We start from the raw sequence: 12,833 nt of genomic DNA on the forward strand, positions 1-12,833 counted from the left end.
CTTTCCCTGCCCACAGCCTCCTCTGCGCCCGTGGCCTCCTGGCCTGTCCAGTCCCTCGGCTCTGCGGCCTGCGGGGTCCCCTGCCTGGGCTCCTGTCAGGAGCCCGACGTGGCGGTCGGCGGGCAGAACCGGGCCCGTTTTCAACACCTTTCATGTACTCCTCCCGGCAAACCCTGAGGCATAAACAACCTCACTCTATAAGAGGAAGCAAACCCAGGGAGGTTACGGAGACGCCTGGGGCCTCAGAATAGCTAACTGTGGCCCAGCGGGGCCGAACCCTGGGCTGTGTCCTTCTGCTGAATTTGTGGGGAAGCAAAGGCACCTGGGCCCCAGGCAGATGGGAAGACACGGCACCTACAGTCATATTTATTTACTGTAAACCTGCCAGAGAGTAAATGCAAGAGCACCGGAGAGGAAGCAGCTTCAGGCCTTGGGCAGACAGGTGTGTGTGTGTGTGCGTGTTGTGTGTGTGTGTGTGTGTGTGCGTGTGCGTGTGTTGTGTGTGTGTGTGTGTGTGTGCGTGTGTGTGTGCGTGTGTGTGTGTGTGTCTGCAAGGCTGGGGAGAGACCAAGACAGATGGAGAGAGACAGACAGATAGAGAGAGGATCAAAGAGAAGGAGACAGAGAGAGAGAGAGAGAGAGGGAGGGAGGGACACTGACTGATGACTGATTTGACATCGCATCACTGAGGGCTCTCTGTCCGCAGATGCCGCGGTTGCATTTTGCGTGGAGTCTGCTTGGGTTTTATGGTTAGTTTGCTCCGTTAGTCTGCCGGTTGCACAGACAGGCCCGGCATCTTCTGGGCGGGGACGCATTCCTCTCTGGTTGTGCTTTGGAGCCTGGCTTCTGAGAAAGACAAACACTGTCAGAAATCCCCAGGGGCCCGAACCCACTGCATCCCCTTCAGCACTGATCTCACATGATCTTGGCCAGAGACACAGCCTCAGGGTCCTCTCCTGTGACACAAGGACGGGGGCCCTGCTGAGGACGAAGGAAGTCTGCAGTTTCCAAATACGGCATTCAAAGCCCCCGAATTGAGAAAAACTCCAACAGACGCAAGAGATAATGTCAAACAGAGCAGGACACACTCCGTAAAGGGAGCTTCACGGCCATGTCTCTGGGGTGGCCGGCAAGGGACACAGACTGTGGACACTGCTGGGACCGAGGCGGGGCCAGAAGCCTGGCTCTGGATCCTCTCCCAGGACCCTCGCCTGCTCAGCGGCCCTGGCAAATACTGGGTTCCCATCGCCTCTTGTGCCACACGGTTGAGATTTAGACCATTAAAGAAAATACCCTGTGTACTATCTTCTATCCAAAACCTCCACCATGGGTGGGTTTGACGCTTTCCTCCAAATATCAGAGCAGTTTTATAGAAAGCTCAGGAAGACCCTTTCACCTCTGTTAGTAAGCGGATTCTGTGAAGCCCACGTGGGAATTCTATCCAGATAGACTCCAAGTCTGCTCTGGGCCCTTTGAAATGGTTGCACTTTTGAGACAGAAAGAAAGAGAGTGACAGAAAGCAGCCACTCTCCTTCACTTTTGGAAACCTCTGCCCAGGTCAAACAGGTGGACTTCTTTGTTCTAAAATGTTAATCGTTTTAAAGTGTGAATCCCTGAAGTGCGTCCTGAAACTAGCTGTTCGTTGCATGAATGTCTACTGTCTAGTACAAGACCTACCACCATTTTAGCCTGTTTTCTTACCGTTTTCCTTCAACAGTTCCTACCGACTGTGCATTAGCCCCAGGGTGGGGCTGTGGAGGGCCAGAGCCCCACGTGGGCTACTGGGGAAGACGTTCCCCACCTCCCCCATGCCTTCTTTCCACCTCCAGGCCCTCAGAAGCAGCTTTGAATAATTCAGGATAAAACTGCTTCACGAACTGAAGATGCTGCTCTCCGCAGGCAGCTTCCCTGAAAATCCTACCTTCCTGAAAAGTTGAGGGAAATTCCCTTTGAAAAATAAACACCATAAAAGGGTTTCTTTTCCAAAGCATTTTTATGCTCAATTCAGGAGTGTTGGGAAGAGTGTGGAGCGTACTCATGTGAAATGCATTTTCCCACCTCGGGTGAAAGAGTGTCCACATGATGGGGAAGGATTAGGGTTTGCTGAGCACCTACTACGTTCCTGAGGGCAGGGAGGCTAAAAGGGAAAGACTGACTTGCAAAGACAAAGGCATAATCGGCTGTTTATTCATGTTGAGGGTTTGACCTGGATTCAGAGTCCAACCCAGTTTCCACAGCGCAGTCCTGCAACCATTTCTTAAAGGGAACGCTTTTGGGGGGAAACTGTTCAACAGGCTGGGGTACACCGAGCGCGCAGCCCAGGTGGAACAGGATGGAAGGAAGCAAGCAGGGGGCTCGCGGCACAGGCAGCTGGGAGGCCAGCGCCCCGACGAATCTGCAGTCCCAGAGTTCTGGGTGAAGGTCTCCACTGGGGCCAAGGTGGGGTGACGTGCGCAAAGTCACAGCCTAACCTGGGGGGCGATGCACCAGGGACGGGCCCATCATCTCCTCTGAGGGGACTCCTTTTGAAGGGCAGCTTCGGGGAGAAAGCAAAGTGTCCAGATGACACAGACCTGCACGTCTAACACCGTGCGAGGCTGGGCCCGTCCTCAGCCACGAAAGGTCCCTTTGTGTCTGTGGCTCCCGGGCCCGGACAGGCCCTGCTGTCGCCCCGCGACCTCACACCATGGTCATGACCTTCAGAGCAGCCGGCTGGAACCTGCGGAGCCTCTTCTTCAGGGCCTTGGAGGCCTTGATGCGGCACAGCCTGGGCACCGGCGGCAGAGGGGGCCTGGAGCTGGCCGGGCCCCGCTGGCTGGAGCTTCCCCCGCCCTGGCCGCTGCCCTCCGAGGTGCTGCCACTGGACTCCGCGTCCCCAAAGCGGTTGGCCGTGTGGTCGCTGGCCTCGTCCCCGCTGCTCTCCGCGACGGTGGAGCGCAAGAGGGACGCGCACTCGGCCGAGCGCTCCGAGCCGTCCGACCCGCTCCGGGCTCGGGCATCCTGGCGCGGCAGCCTGGGCCTGGGTCTGGCGCACACGGGCCGCGGGCCACCCCCTCTCCGGGCCGCCGGCCTATGGGGCCCCAGGCTGGGGTCCGGGCGGGCCCGGGCTGAGATCTCTACGGAGGACTGCCACCTGCGCTGCTTCCTCCGGGCCTCCCCTCCGCTTGCCACCAGCGGGGCTGCTTCCAAGGGGAACAAGGCCTGAGCTGACACCTGGTGACCCTCTGGTCGGGCCACCAGCAGGGGGACGAAGACAGACACGGGGTAGAGGCTGGACTCAGAGCAGGACCGGCCGGGCGCCGCCCTGGCCAGGAGGGGCCTCCTGAGACCACCTCCCGACTCAGGGGGCGGCCGGGGGCCCCCGAGGGCGCCCCACTGAAGCTGCGGCCCCCCAAGCCTCAGCGCCTTGTCGCTGGCCCCCCTCTTGATCTTCACAGGCTTGGCCTTGGGGGGCCCCACAGGGAGACCTCCTCTGGCAGCAAAGTGCGGGCGGACACAGTGTCCAGGGGCCCGAGGGGGGCCCTCCCCACCCGCCCCCTCGCCCGGCGACCTGCCTCTGCCCGTCCAGCCGTGGAGAGCTGGCTGCTGACCCTGCAAGCAGGGAGCAGGGGCCTGGCCACAGCCCAGCCATGGGGAGCCTGGACGGGCCTCCCGGTGCACGCAGCCGCGCGAGGGTCTGGGGCCCTCCTCTGGACGGCTGCTGGGGTGCAGGGTGCGTACAAGGGGCACAGGCCCCGGCTGCTCGAGGCTGTCCCCACGGGCGGCCCCGCTCTGGGCCTCCCCTCCCACCTCCGCTCTCCCCTGGGTGCACACCGGCTTCTCCAGGCCACCTTCACTGTCCGCCCCCCGGACCCCGAGCCCCTGCGGGGATAGGGACGCCTCCCGTCCTGGGGGTCCACGCTCAACCACACTGCCCCTCGCAGGGGGCCCTCGGCCCTGCAGTCGCAGCAGCCTCTCTATGTAGGCGCTGGCTGGGCCAGCCTCGAGGCCCAGTCCAGTCCGAATGGGGCTCGGACCTGTGGCGCCAGGGAGGGGCTGACTGGGGGGCAAGTGGCCATCGCTCGGTGCGGTCTCCTTGGTCAGAGTAAAGAGGGGGCTCTGCAAAGCCACGGCGTGCAGGGGGCTGGGGTACGGGTATACCTCCCTGCCTCCCTTGGACACCAGGTCACACTGGTACTTGGGGTCCATGCCACGGCAGAGGAAGGAAGTGGCCTTGGGGTGTGCCCTGGCTTTCTGGAGCCCCACTGCAGCCGGCAGGGCTCTTTCAAGGTCACCTGGGAAGGAGAAGAAGAACAAAACATAAATAAGGGAAGAAGCAAGCACAATCCTGGGGCACGAGGCCCTCCCCCCGCGCAGGACGAGGCCCCGGCCTCGCACGTTCCACGCCTGGACACGCTGGTGTCTGCTGTACACGCCCCATCACCCGGCTCCCATCACGTTCCTTCCAGTCACAGCCTAGAAGGCGAGTCCTAGACCCTAACGTTCAGTTCCTGCCCTTGTTCACCGAAGGTGCGTAGGATGCCGAGGGAGATGGGGCGCCGGTGACCACACGGCCATCGGGACAAGGGCTCGGAACAGACCTTCCCTGAGGCATTCACAGATGTGCAAGAAAGAAAACCCATGGATCCTAACGGCCCAGGTCTAGCATAAGGAATAAGATGCATCTTTTCCTTTTGGGACACTCGGAAGAAAAAGAAAGGCTGTTCCCTGGCCAGTGGGGGGGAACTGCATGTGAAGTGAACTCTCTCAACGCCCACTTGCAGCGCTGCTCCCACCCTAGTCCCCGGCAGTGGCCACGAGGGCCGTGGAAGGGTGTGAGCGGATGTTCGTTTTAAGTAAGACGAGAAGCCTTTTATTGCAACAGCCCTGCTACAAGGAACACAGGTGGGCGTTTGATGCCTACCTCCGTCCAAAACCCAAAAAAGCCCACAGAAAACATGAGACTCGGGAACCACCCCCTTCCTTGTATGGGGCTCGGGGACCGCACCCCTCCGTGTATAGGGCTTGGCGCCGCCCCTGCTCCCACCTCCCCTTACCTGTGGACACTGGGCGGGGCCGGGACTCGCCTTGCAGCAGCTGGCCGGTGCCCCCCTCACTGGCCTGGGGTTCCCACGCAGTCAGGGGGACCACACACACCGTGGTCTCATCTGCTGACCGGGGCCGGCAGTCCCCCGCGCTGGGCCTGGCCTTCGGGGTGGCAGGCAGCACAGCGCCCAGAGAGGAGGACACGCAGTCGCTGCACACAGACGTGCAGGAGGTGGACAGGGAACAGGACCCGCCGTCGCTCAGCTCGTAGAAGCCTGCACAGGGGCGCAGAGGCTGTCGGTGTGGTCTGGGGGGCCCGCGCTGAGGGGCTGGGGGTCTCAGGGAAGTGGGCCCGGGGGCGGGGAGGGGCCCGGGCCGGGGAGGTGCCCGGGGCCAGAATGCCAAGGACGCCTCCCCACCAGTGTCTCCTGTTGCCCACCACCTGCTCATCCCTCTCCTGGGCGAGTGGCTCACGTCCCCCCGTGTGACCTCCAGCTTCCAGCCCCGGAAGAGGGAGGCTGGCATCCTCCCCCGCCCCTCCTCGTGCCCGCCAAGCTCATCTGAGGCAGCCACCAGAGAAGGGGCAGCGTTTGGGGAGGTCCCCCGGCCCGGCCCTGCTACATGATTGACAACCCAGACTGTGACAGGATTTTGCAAACTGAAAAGAAGAGCAAGACATGGCAGAGAACACTGTACTTGGGAAGACGCTGGTCTCCTGGGTTTGCCGTCTGAGCTGCTGTCTGAGCCTGGAATCTGGAGAGAAAGCCCATGTGCCCAGGACCATGAAGGTCAGAACGACCCTAACCATCGCTACGTGACCTCGAAAGGAGGGTGCACAGGGCCGCAGGAGAGGAGACTGTACTGATTTTAGACTGTAGACTTAAAAAAATACTTTTGCTGTCACATAAAAGTTATTATTTACAATCTCCATGCTGGTTCAACATAAACAGAATCTGTCTGAGCCAGAGACAGGCGAGAAGCTCATGGGGTTTTTCCATCAAAAGCAATATTTTTCCAATTAAACAACGAGTATGTACACACCCACTCTCTCCCTCTCTCTCCCCGTTTTCCCAAGCGCATTTAAATAAAAGTATTAAAAGTATTTCGTCTTCAGTATTCTCCAATAACGTGCTCTTCCAGGCGCGCATACAGCTCCTGACCCTCCGGTGGCCTGAGCACAGAGGCGGGTTCACCCTGTCAGCCCTGCCGGGCAGTGCCGCGCCCTGGGGTGAGGGACAGGTGGTCCAGGGCCCGAGTGGACGCCATACCCGAGCTGGGCCTGCTGTCGCTGTCCGGGGCCTCGCTGGAGGTTCTGCGCACGTCCAGCTGCAGCTCGCTGATCTGCTGGTCCAGCTGGTCCAAGTGGGTTTTCAGGCCGACGTCCTGAAGTCTTAAACGGTTCTCAGAAGGAAAACAGGGAGACATAAAACTGCTCTGTGTACAGAGGTGGAAACTGGAGGCTCCACGTGAAGCTACAGCACACATACGACTTAACTCCGCAAACCCACAGGCCAGCTCCCACCTGACAGCTCCCCCTTCCTCAGGCCGGACACCGTCTCTAGGACCCCTCCCGCCTCCAGCATGTCTTCCCAAGTGCAGACTTTTCTTTGCCAGCAATTTTCCATTAGACATTTCTTTATAAGAATACGGAGTAATACAGCTTATGAGAGTGGAATGAGGACCAAAAGCAGCCAAGGACACCCCCTCTGGCAGGAGCCACCGATAATTTTTTCAATGTCTTTTTCTACGTAAGAGTCTACTTTCCCGGGCTCGCGCCTCGTGGACCTTGCGTTTGGTGCCTGTATCACCACGTTCCTTCACCGCAGCCCGTCCATGGCACCTGGGGGGGCTGAGCTTTCGGCTCTTCAGGGGGACAGGAAAGTCCCCAGGAGAGAAAAAGGCCCTGCCTCTGCAGCGTCTTAGCTCCCATACCACAGGTGGCATTTTGGCCGGTTACGGTTCTGCAGGGCTTTCAGCGAAGAGGGAGGGACGCTGCGGGAGGAGAGAGCCCAGCGCCTGGGATCAGCGCAGCCTGAACACCTGCCCCAGGAGGCAGGGTCTTTCTGGTCTTAGGGTCCACGTCTCAACTCTGTCCTCCGAGGCTCTAGCTTCTCCAGGCCTCAGCTTCCCTGGCTGTAAAACGGGTTACTGTGAGTGTCAACCACACATATCCGTGTGTGTATATCATGTAATATACATACAGCACACGCATGTGGTTAACGCTCACAATATACATTCTCACACACACACACACACACACACACACGTGAATCATATGTCTGTAAAACAACACTGTTTCATAAATGCTGACTTCCTGCCTTCAGTGATAAAACTTCACCTTGTTTTCAAGGTCCACTACCTAAATTTCTTGTTTTGATTAGCAATTAAGTTTAAGGCAAATAATTAATGAATGCGATTATGCCGGTCACCCTGTTTGAGAAAATGATCAATTGCGTTTCAAATTCTTATATAGGAAATGAGGAATTACTTCAGTAGCTTCAATAACCTGAGAAGTCAGTCCAAGGGGGAAGCAGGTGGCAGTAACTTGATTCTTACGGGAGAACTACGTTGGCGCAGACTGTCCCCATACCACCAGGGGTAGGGGCCGAGGGCCCAGCACCTGGTGAGTGGCAGACCACCACACCCAAATCCACTTTCCTCTGGACCCAGTGCAAGGGTCTCAGAACAACCTCCAAGTCTTGTAGCAAGAGAGTCTCCCAGCCTCAGGTAATAGTATCTGTAAACATAACACTGCAAAAAACCAGAATTTAATCAAACCGTACACACCCAGGACCACCCAGAGTAGCCTCAACATCCTGGCACGTTTTCACAAAGGGAAACGCTCCCCAGGTCGGCACTACCTGACAGCCGGAGCGGCGGGGGCAGCAAAGGTGGGCTCCCGGCCCATCACTACCCAAGTAAAAAACACTCAGACAAACGGCGGGAATTTTTACTGCAAATGACTTTTCTTCTAATGTCGTAAAATGAGACCACGGTACTGGCGGAGAGTTCAGTTCCTCTGTTTGACCACGCTTCGACGTTTATAAACATGGATTTTGACCCCTTCTCTTCCAAATCACGATGTCCTCTTTCTTCTGAAGGGGGACCTCTCTGGATTCCATAGTTGGCTTCTCTCCTCCCTCTCCAATCCCCCTCCCCCCCGGAAAACTGACCCTGGCGTGTTTGTGCTGGAATAATTGCTTTGTCATTAATGTTTGCCCAGCCCGGCCTGCAGCTGGTGGCTTCTGACTAGTGTTGAGGGGCACAGCCACGCAGACCCCCGGGTGCGTCCCCAGGACCCCGCTGCATGGCGACAGGGCTTTGTCACCCAGGATTGGCACTGTCCTCCGTAACCCTTCCCCCGTCCCTCGCTGGGGGTTTTTATGTCTCCGCTTTTCACTAACTCCTCGGTCTCTAACTCTGTGCTAAGTCAAAGGTTCCTCACGGCACCAGGACTGAGCATACCCCGCTGCGGAGCCAGGCACACAGCATCGACTTCCATGTATTTCTGCAGGGAAAATGTGTTACAGCGATGTCACACGGGTTCCCTCCAGAGCAGCGAGCCAGTCTGTGTGGCCACCAGCCCTCCCTACTCACCGCAGGCCTCCAGGCTCAGGGGCAGGGCAGCACATCCTGTCTGAATCCCCTGAACCTGGGCGAGGGGCAGGGGGTCCGGTGTAAGGGAAAGCACAGCCCGGTTCCCAGGAGCTGGGAGCCCCGGGGCATCCGTGCAGACCCCAGGGCTCCCTGCCACACCCGTTAACTCAGACTCTAGAGCACTCCTGGGAATCTGCATTTTGACAAGCTTCCCTGGGACCAATTTTTTATGACCACAAAAGTTTGAGAACTTCTACCCAGGGAAGGCCATTCAAAACAAGTATCTGGCTTAGCCCTTTCTTCGAGATGCGGACTTTACACGCCATAAAAGACTGATGCGATTTCCACCTGCTTTGCCCTTTTGCTCCCCATCTACAATTCGGCTTTCCAGCCTTCTCAACCTTTACGGCAGATTGAGAGGACAAAAATGAAAAACGTCCCAAAGTTCAGGATACAGAGATGGCATCTAAAACACCTCTGTTCTCTCCTTGAAAGCTGAGAACACGCACAGGAAGCATTTTCCGCATGAGTTCCACGGCACTGCAAGTGCCCTGTGGGTGGGTAAATGTTACTCCCTAGCTTGAAAAGAGGTCCTTCAAAGGGCCAGGGTCACAGATTAGCCTGGGGCATAACGAGCACTAGTGCCGCAGAAGGAAGCCTTGCCCAGCCCCGTGGATGCCTCCCCCTCCTCTGTGACCCTGAGCGAGTTCGTTCCCCTGAGAGGTCACGGAGCAAGCATGGTCGGTCCAAGGAAAACACCAGACGTCGTGATTACAGCTGCAGAGTCAGACCCTCATTTCCTGCAGTGCTTAATGCCGGCACCTGCCAGGGAGGAGGAGATGCTGCCACTCAGGGTCAGGGCAAGCCGTGACCAGCAAAACAACCAGCAGCGGATTCTCCAGCACCAGTTTCCCTGCAGGTCCCCAGAGCCTTTCCTCACATCCCACCTGGGGTGACCGCTGGCGCCTCCTGGTGGGAGATGGAGCTTCCAGGCTCCTCTGGGGTATCCAAATCTTTCCAAGTCAGCGTTGCTGGGAACGTAACGCTTACATAAATGGGAATGGCAGCCTCTTCTCGGGGAATGACAACCTCCCTGGAAGGCACAGACAGGTGAGCACAGGACCGGCCAGACAGTAAGGGCTGCTTTGGTCGGAGGTCATGGGGGTTACATTAGCTTAGAAATACAGAACGTGGAGATAGTAAATACCGAAATCATCTTCCGCTTTGTTACAGCAGTAAAACTCGCTCATTTATTTATTCAACAAATACTAAGTACCTACTGCGCGCTTCCTGTTGTGACTGTAGACGCGGCAATTAAAACGGTGTAGCCCGTTCGTTCTGGTAAGTGTTAATGTGATGACTTCTCCTAATTGCAGTTTAAATCCCCCCCCCCAAATGCTCAAGCTCATTCTCACTTGGGAATGTCTGTGGGACAAAACTTTTATCTGGGTCAGATAAAAGTTCTTCCTGTCTCCACACCTGAATGGTGACCCATGCCCCGGTTAACCCCGGGGTGTGGGTAGGAGGGGCCCCGATTAGCCGGGAGTTACTGAAGTGTGGACCTGGGGCTGGAGATGAAGGCCTTTTGATTGTACCCTGCATCATAGAACTAGGATCACTCCTACTTTTTTCTCTGTAAGAAAAATGTGAACGTGTTAATCGCCGTGCTGGTGTCACACACATTCAATTATTCTTCTCTTTTGATCACATAATCTGTGCCAAGAACAAAGTTTCAAGACAAAGGGTGCGTGTTCCTTCTGGTCCCCACATTAAAAAGTAAATAAATAAAACAAAAAAACCTGTTTGATCTTCTCTCCCAAAAGGCTCCCCGTAATTAGAGGCTGAGGACTCACAAGTCTGGTCTGTACATTACTTAAGCCAAGTTAATCATCAACTGGGTTCTTGCTCCCCCGACAGAACAACTCACAGCAGCATCGCAAAGCTCCTTCCTGCCACACGCACGTCATGCATCTTTGCAGGCTCTGTGTGCCCCTCCGAGCTCCAGTTGAAGGTAGGACGCACGCACACACACACCCACACACACGCAGGTAAGCTAAACCTGCAGCTGTGACTGGATAAGATGGGGGGTGAGAAGCCTATGGAAGTTCCACTCGGTAACTAGCTCCCTCCTTTGCTAGCAGCCGCGGAATCACAGGCGGAGAGGCTGCGCAGTTAGGGCCCCCCCTTGCCAGGTGGGAAGATCGCGGGAGTCCTGGGACACATCTTAAGACGCTGAGCTTCCTGATTCTCTAATCCAGAAGCAGCCAACAAATCACTGACACGACTGCGCTAAGCTGGCAGCAAAGCAGCAGCTCCATCCAGGCTACTCTGTAAAGGCAGCAGCCTTCAAACAGGGCAGATTTAATTTCTCATTTAAAAGACGTTCCCCTTGGAGTACTACAGTCAGCTCTACCAGACATCTTTCTATGCAGCCTTCTGATTTTTCCTTTAGAAAACACTGCAACCCTGCAAAAACTCTTGAGTTTTTTCCAATACATGAGATGAAACCATACATTGGATAAATAACTGAGGCAATCACCTGAGGAGTGTCTTCAGTGGTACAAAAGGGACCCGCGTTTGGAGGAGCCCAGGGGGGAGAAGGCCGGTGGGAAAGCAGGCCCAGGAGGCCCAGCGGGGTTCCACCGCCTCTGCGTTCAGAGGACACACCTCTTTTCATAGGTCAGGTTACATTTTAAAGTCGGAGAGGCCCTCATCGGATACAGGCTCTCCCCAACATCTCATTACAGTGACACGAGCCCAGAGCTCAACCTGAGCACATCACTGGGGACAATTCGGGGGACACTTGGCACGCTGGCACTGCTGTCCCCAGACCCACGCAGCAGGGAGAGGCTGGCACCGGGCGCAGGACACCAGGATCCCTAGTAGCCCCCAGCAGGGGAAACCGATTTAATGCGTTCTTATCAGCAAAACTCCAACCAACAGGAGTACATCCTAAAGTCGGTCTGCGCCGGGAAGTAGGCAGAGCCGGGCGCAGCCCCGATGCGCGGCTCGGCGCGGGCGGCCCGGCCGGGCTGCTTTCAGGGCCCGGATGCCTAGCCTCGCGCCTCGGGCCTCCGCGTCCCTCTCATTCGGGACCGAGCTGCGTCCTTCGAAATCGCCGAGGGTGCCCCCCGATCGGTCGGTTGGCCCGTCCGCCTGTTGCCTGCCGGGTGGACCGGGTCCCCGCGGCCCCGCGCGCCCGGAGCGGCCCCGCGACCCCCGCACGCGCTCCTTACCAGCTGCTCCTGCAGCGCCGCCAGCGCCGCCTCCAGCCGCAGCTCGTGTGCGCGGGGGCCGCGGGGGGCGGCGGGCCCGGGCGGGGGCTGCACGGCCAGGGCGCCCCACACGCGCGCTTGTTGCCTGGCGCGGAGCCCCTGCAGCTCGTGCAGCCCCGCGAGGGCCGCGCGCAGCCTGGCGCCCACCCTGCGGCGGTCCCAGCCCGCGGGCCCCGGCGGGCCGCCCGGCGCCCACATCCCGCGTTCGACCTGCGCGGCTGCCCGAAGCCTGCCCGGCCTCCGAGCGGCGCCGGGCGGTGCGCGCGGCCTCCGCGCCGCCTCTCCCCGCCCCCGGCCCGCGGGTCGCCGAGGCGGGGTGGGACCTATCGGTGGCAGAGGAGGCGGTGTCTGCACACGCCCCGGGGTCACAGCGGCCGCCCCCGGGCCCGCCCCGTCGGCGGAGCCCCACGCCCTTGGGGACCCGGGCCGCGCGCTCCGGGCCGCCCGGAAGGCGCGCGGTGACCCTTGGAGGGGACCCGAGGGAAGGAGGAGCCGGGTGGGCGCGGGTGAAGGGGCGAAAGTGGACCAAACACGGAGAAAGGTCTTGTTCAGGTTAGAAGCAATGTTTTTAAGGTAAATTATTGGATAGCTCCCCATTGTAAGGACTGTGTTACCATTATGAACTCACTAGCACTTTGAAAAAACTCCACTTTTCCTGGAAACCTCAGCTTGTCTTTTTTTTTAAAAAAAAATAGTAGCTTTACTGAGATATAATTCACATACCATTTGCTTCCCCTATTTAACACGTACAGTCCAATGGTCCCTTAGTATTGCATATTCACCAAGTTGTGCAACTATCACCGCAATCCATTTTATAACGTTTTTACCACCCCCCAAAGAAGCTCTGTGCCCCTTAGCGGTCACCCTCCATTTCCCCGCTGCACCCAGCGCTAAGCTGCCTGTTCGGGAGGTTTTATATAAACAGAATCACACGAT

At 57.9% G+C, this 12,833-nt stretch overlaps 1 protein-coding gene across 1 annotated transcript; it reads right to left on the reverse strand.

Moving 5' to 3' along the window:
* Window positions 1-2,167: 2,167 nt before the first annotated feature.
* Window positions 2,168-12,095, reverse strand: DACT2 (dishevelled binding antagonist of beta catenin 2). The gene is made up of 4 exons (XM_030852936.2): window positions 11,859-12,095; window positions 6,294-6,426; window positions 5,037-5,300; window positions 2,168-4,274 (listed from the first exon to the last, which is right to left on the reverse strand). The coding sequence occupies exons 1-4, from the start codon at window positions 12,093-12,095 to the stop codon at window positions 2,680-2,682; spliced, it is 2,229 nt and encodes a 742-aa protein (XP_030708796.2). The 3' UTR covers window positions 2,168-2,679.
* Window positions 12,096-12,833: the final 738 nt, after the last annotated feature.

This window comes from Globicephala melas, chromosome 14 (genome assembly GCF_963455315.2).
Source record: "Globicephala melas chromosome 14, mGloMel1.2, whole genome shotgun sequence".
In the NCBI taxonomy this organism is placed as follows: domain Eukaryota; kingdom Metazoa; phylum Chordata; class Mammalia; order Artiodactyla; family Delphinidae; genus Globicephala; species Globicephala melas.

What these genes read in the sequence shown, in the direction of transcription:
- DACT2 (XM_030852936.2), bottom strand. Translation starts at nt 12,095, where the DNA reads ATGTGGGCGCCGGGCGGCCCGCCGGGGCCCGCGGGCTGGGACCGCCGC. An exon ending in CGGCGCTGCAGGAGCAGCTG is followed by an intron (nt 6,427 to 11,858) that starts GTAAGGAGCGCG and finishes TTTCCTTCTGAG; the next exon opens with AACCGTTTAAGACTTCAGGA. An exon ending in GCCCCGCCCAGTGTCCACAG is followed by an intron (nt 4,275 to 5,036) that starts GTAAGGGGAGGT and finishes TCTCCTTCCCAG; the next exon opens with GTGACCTTGAAAGAGCCCTG.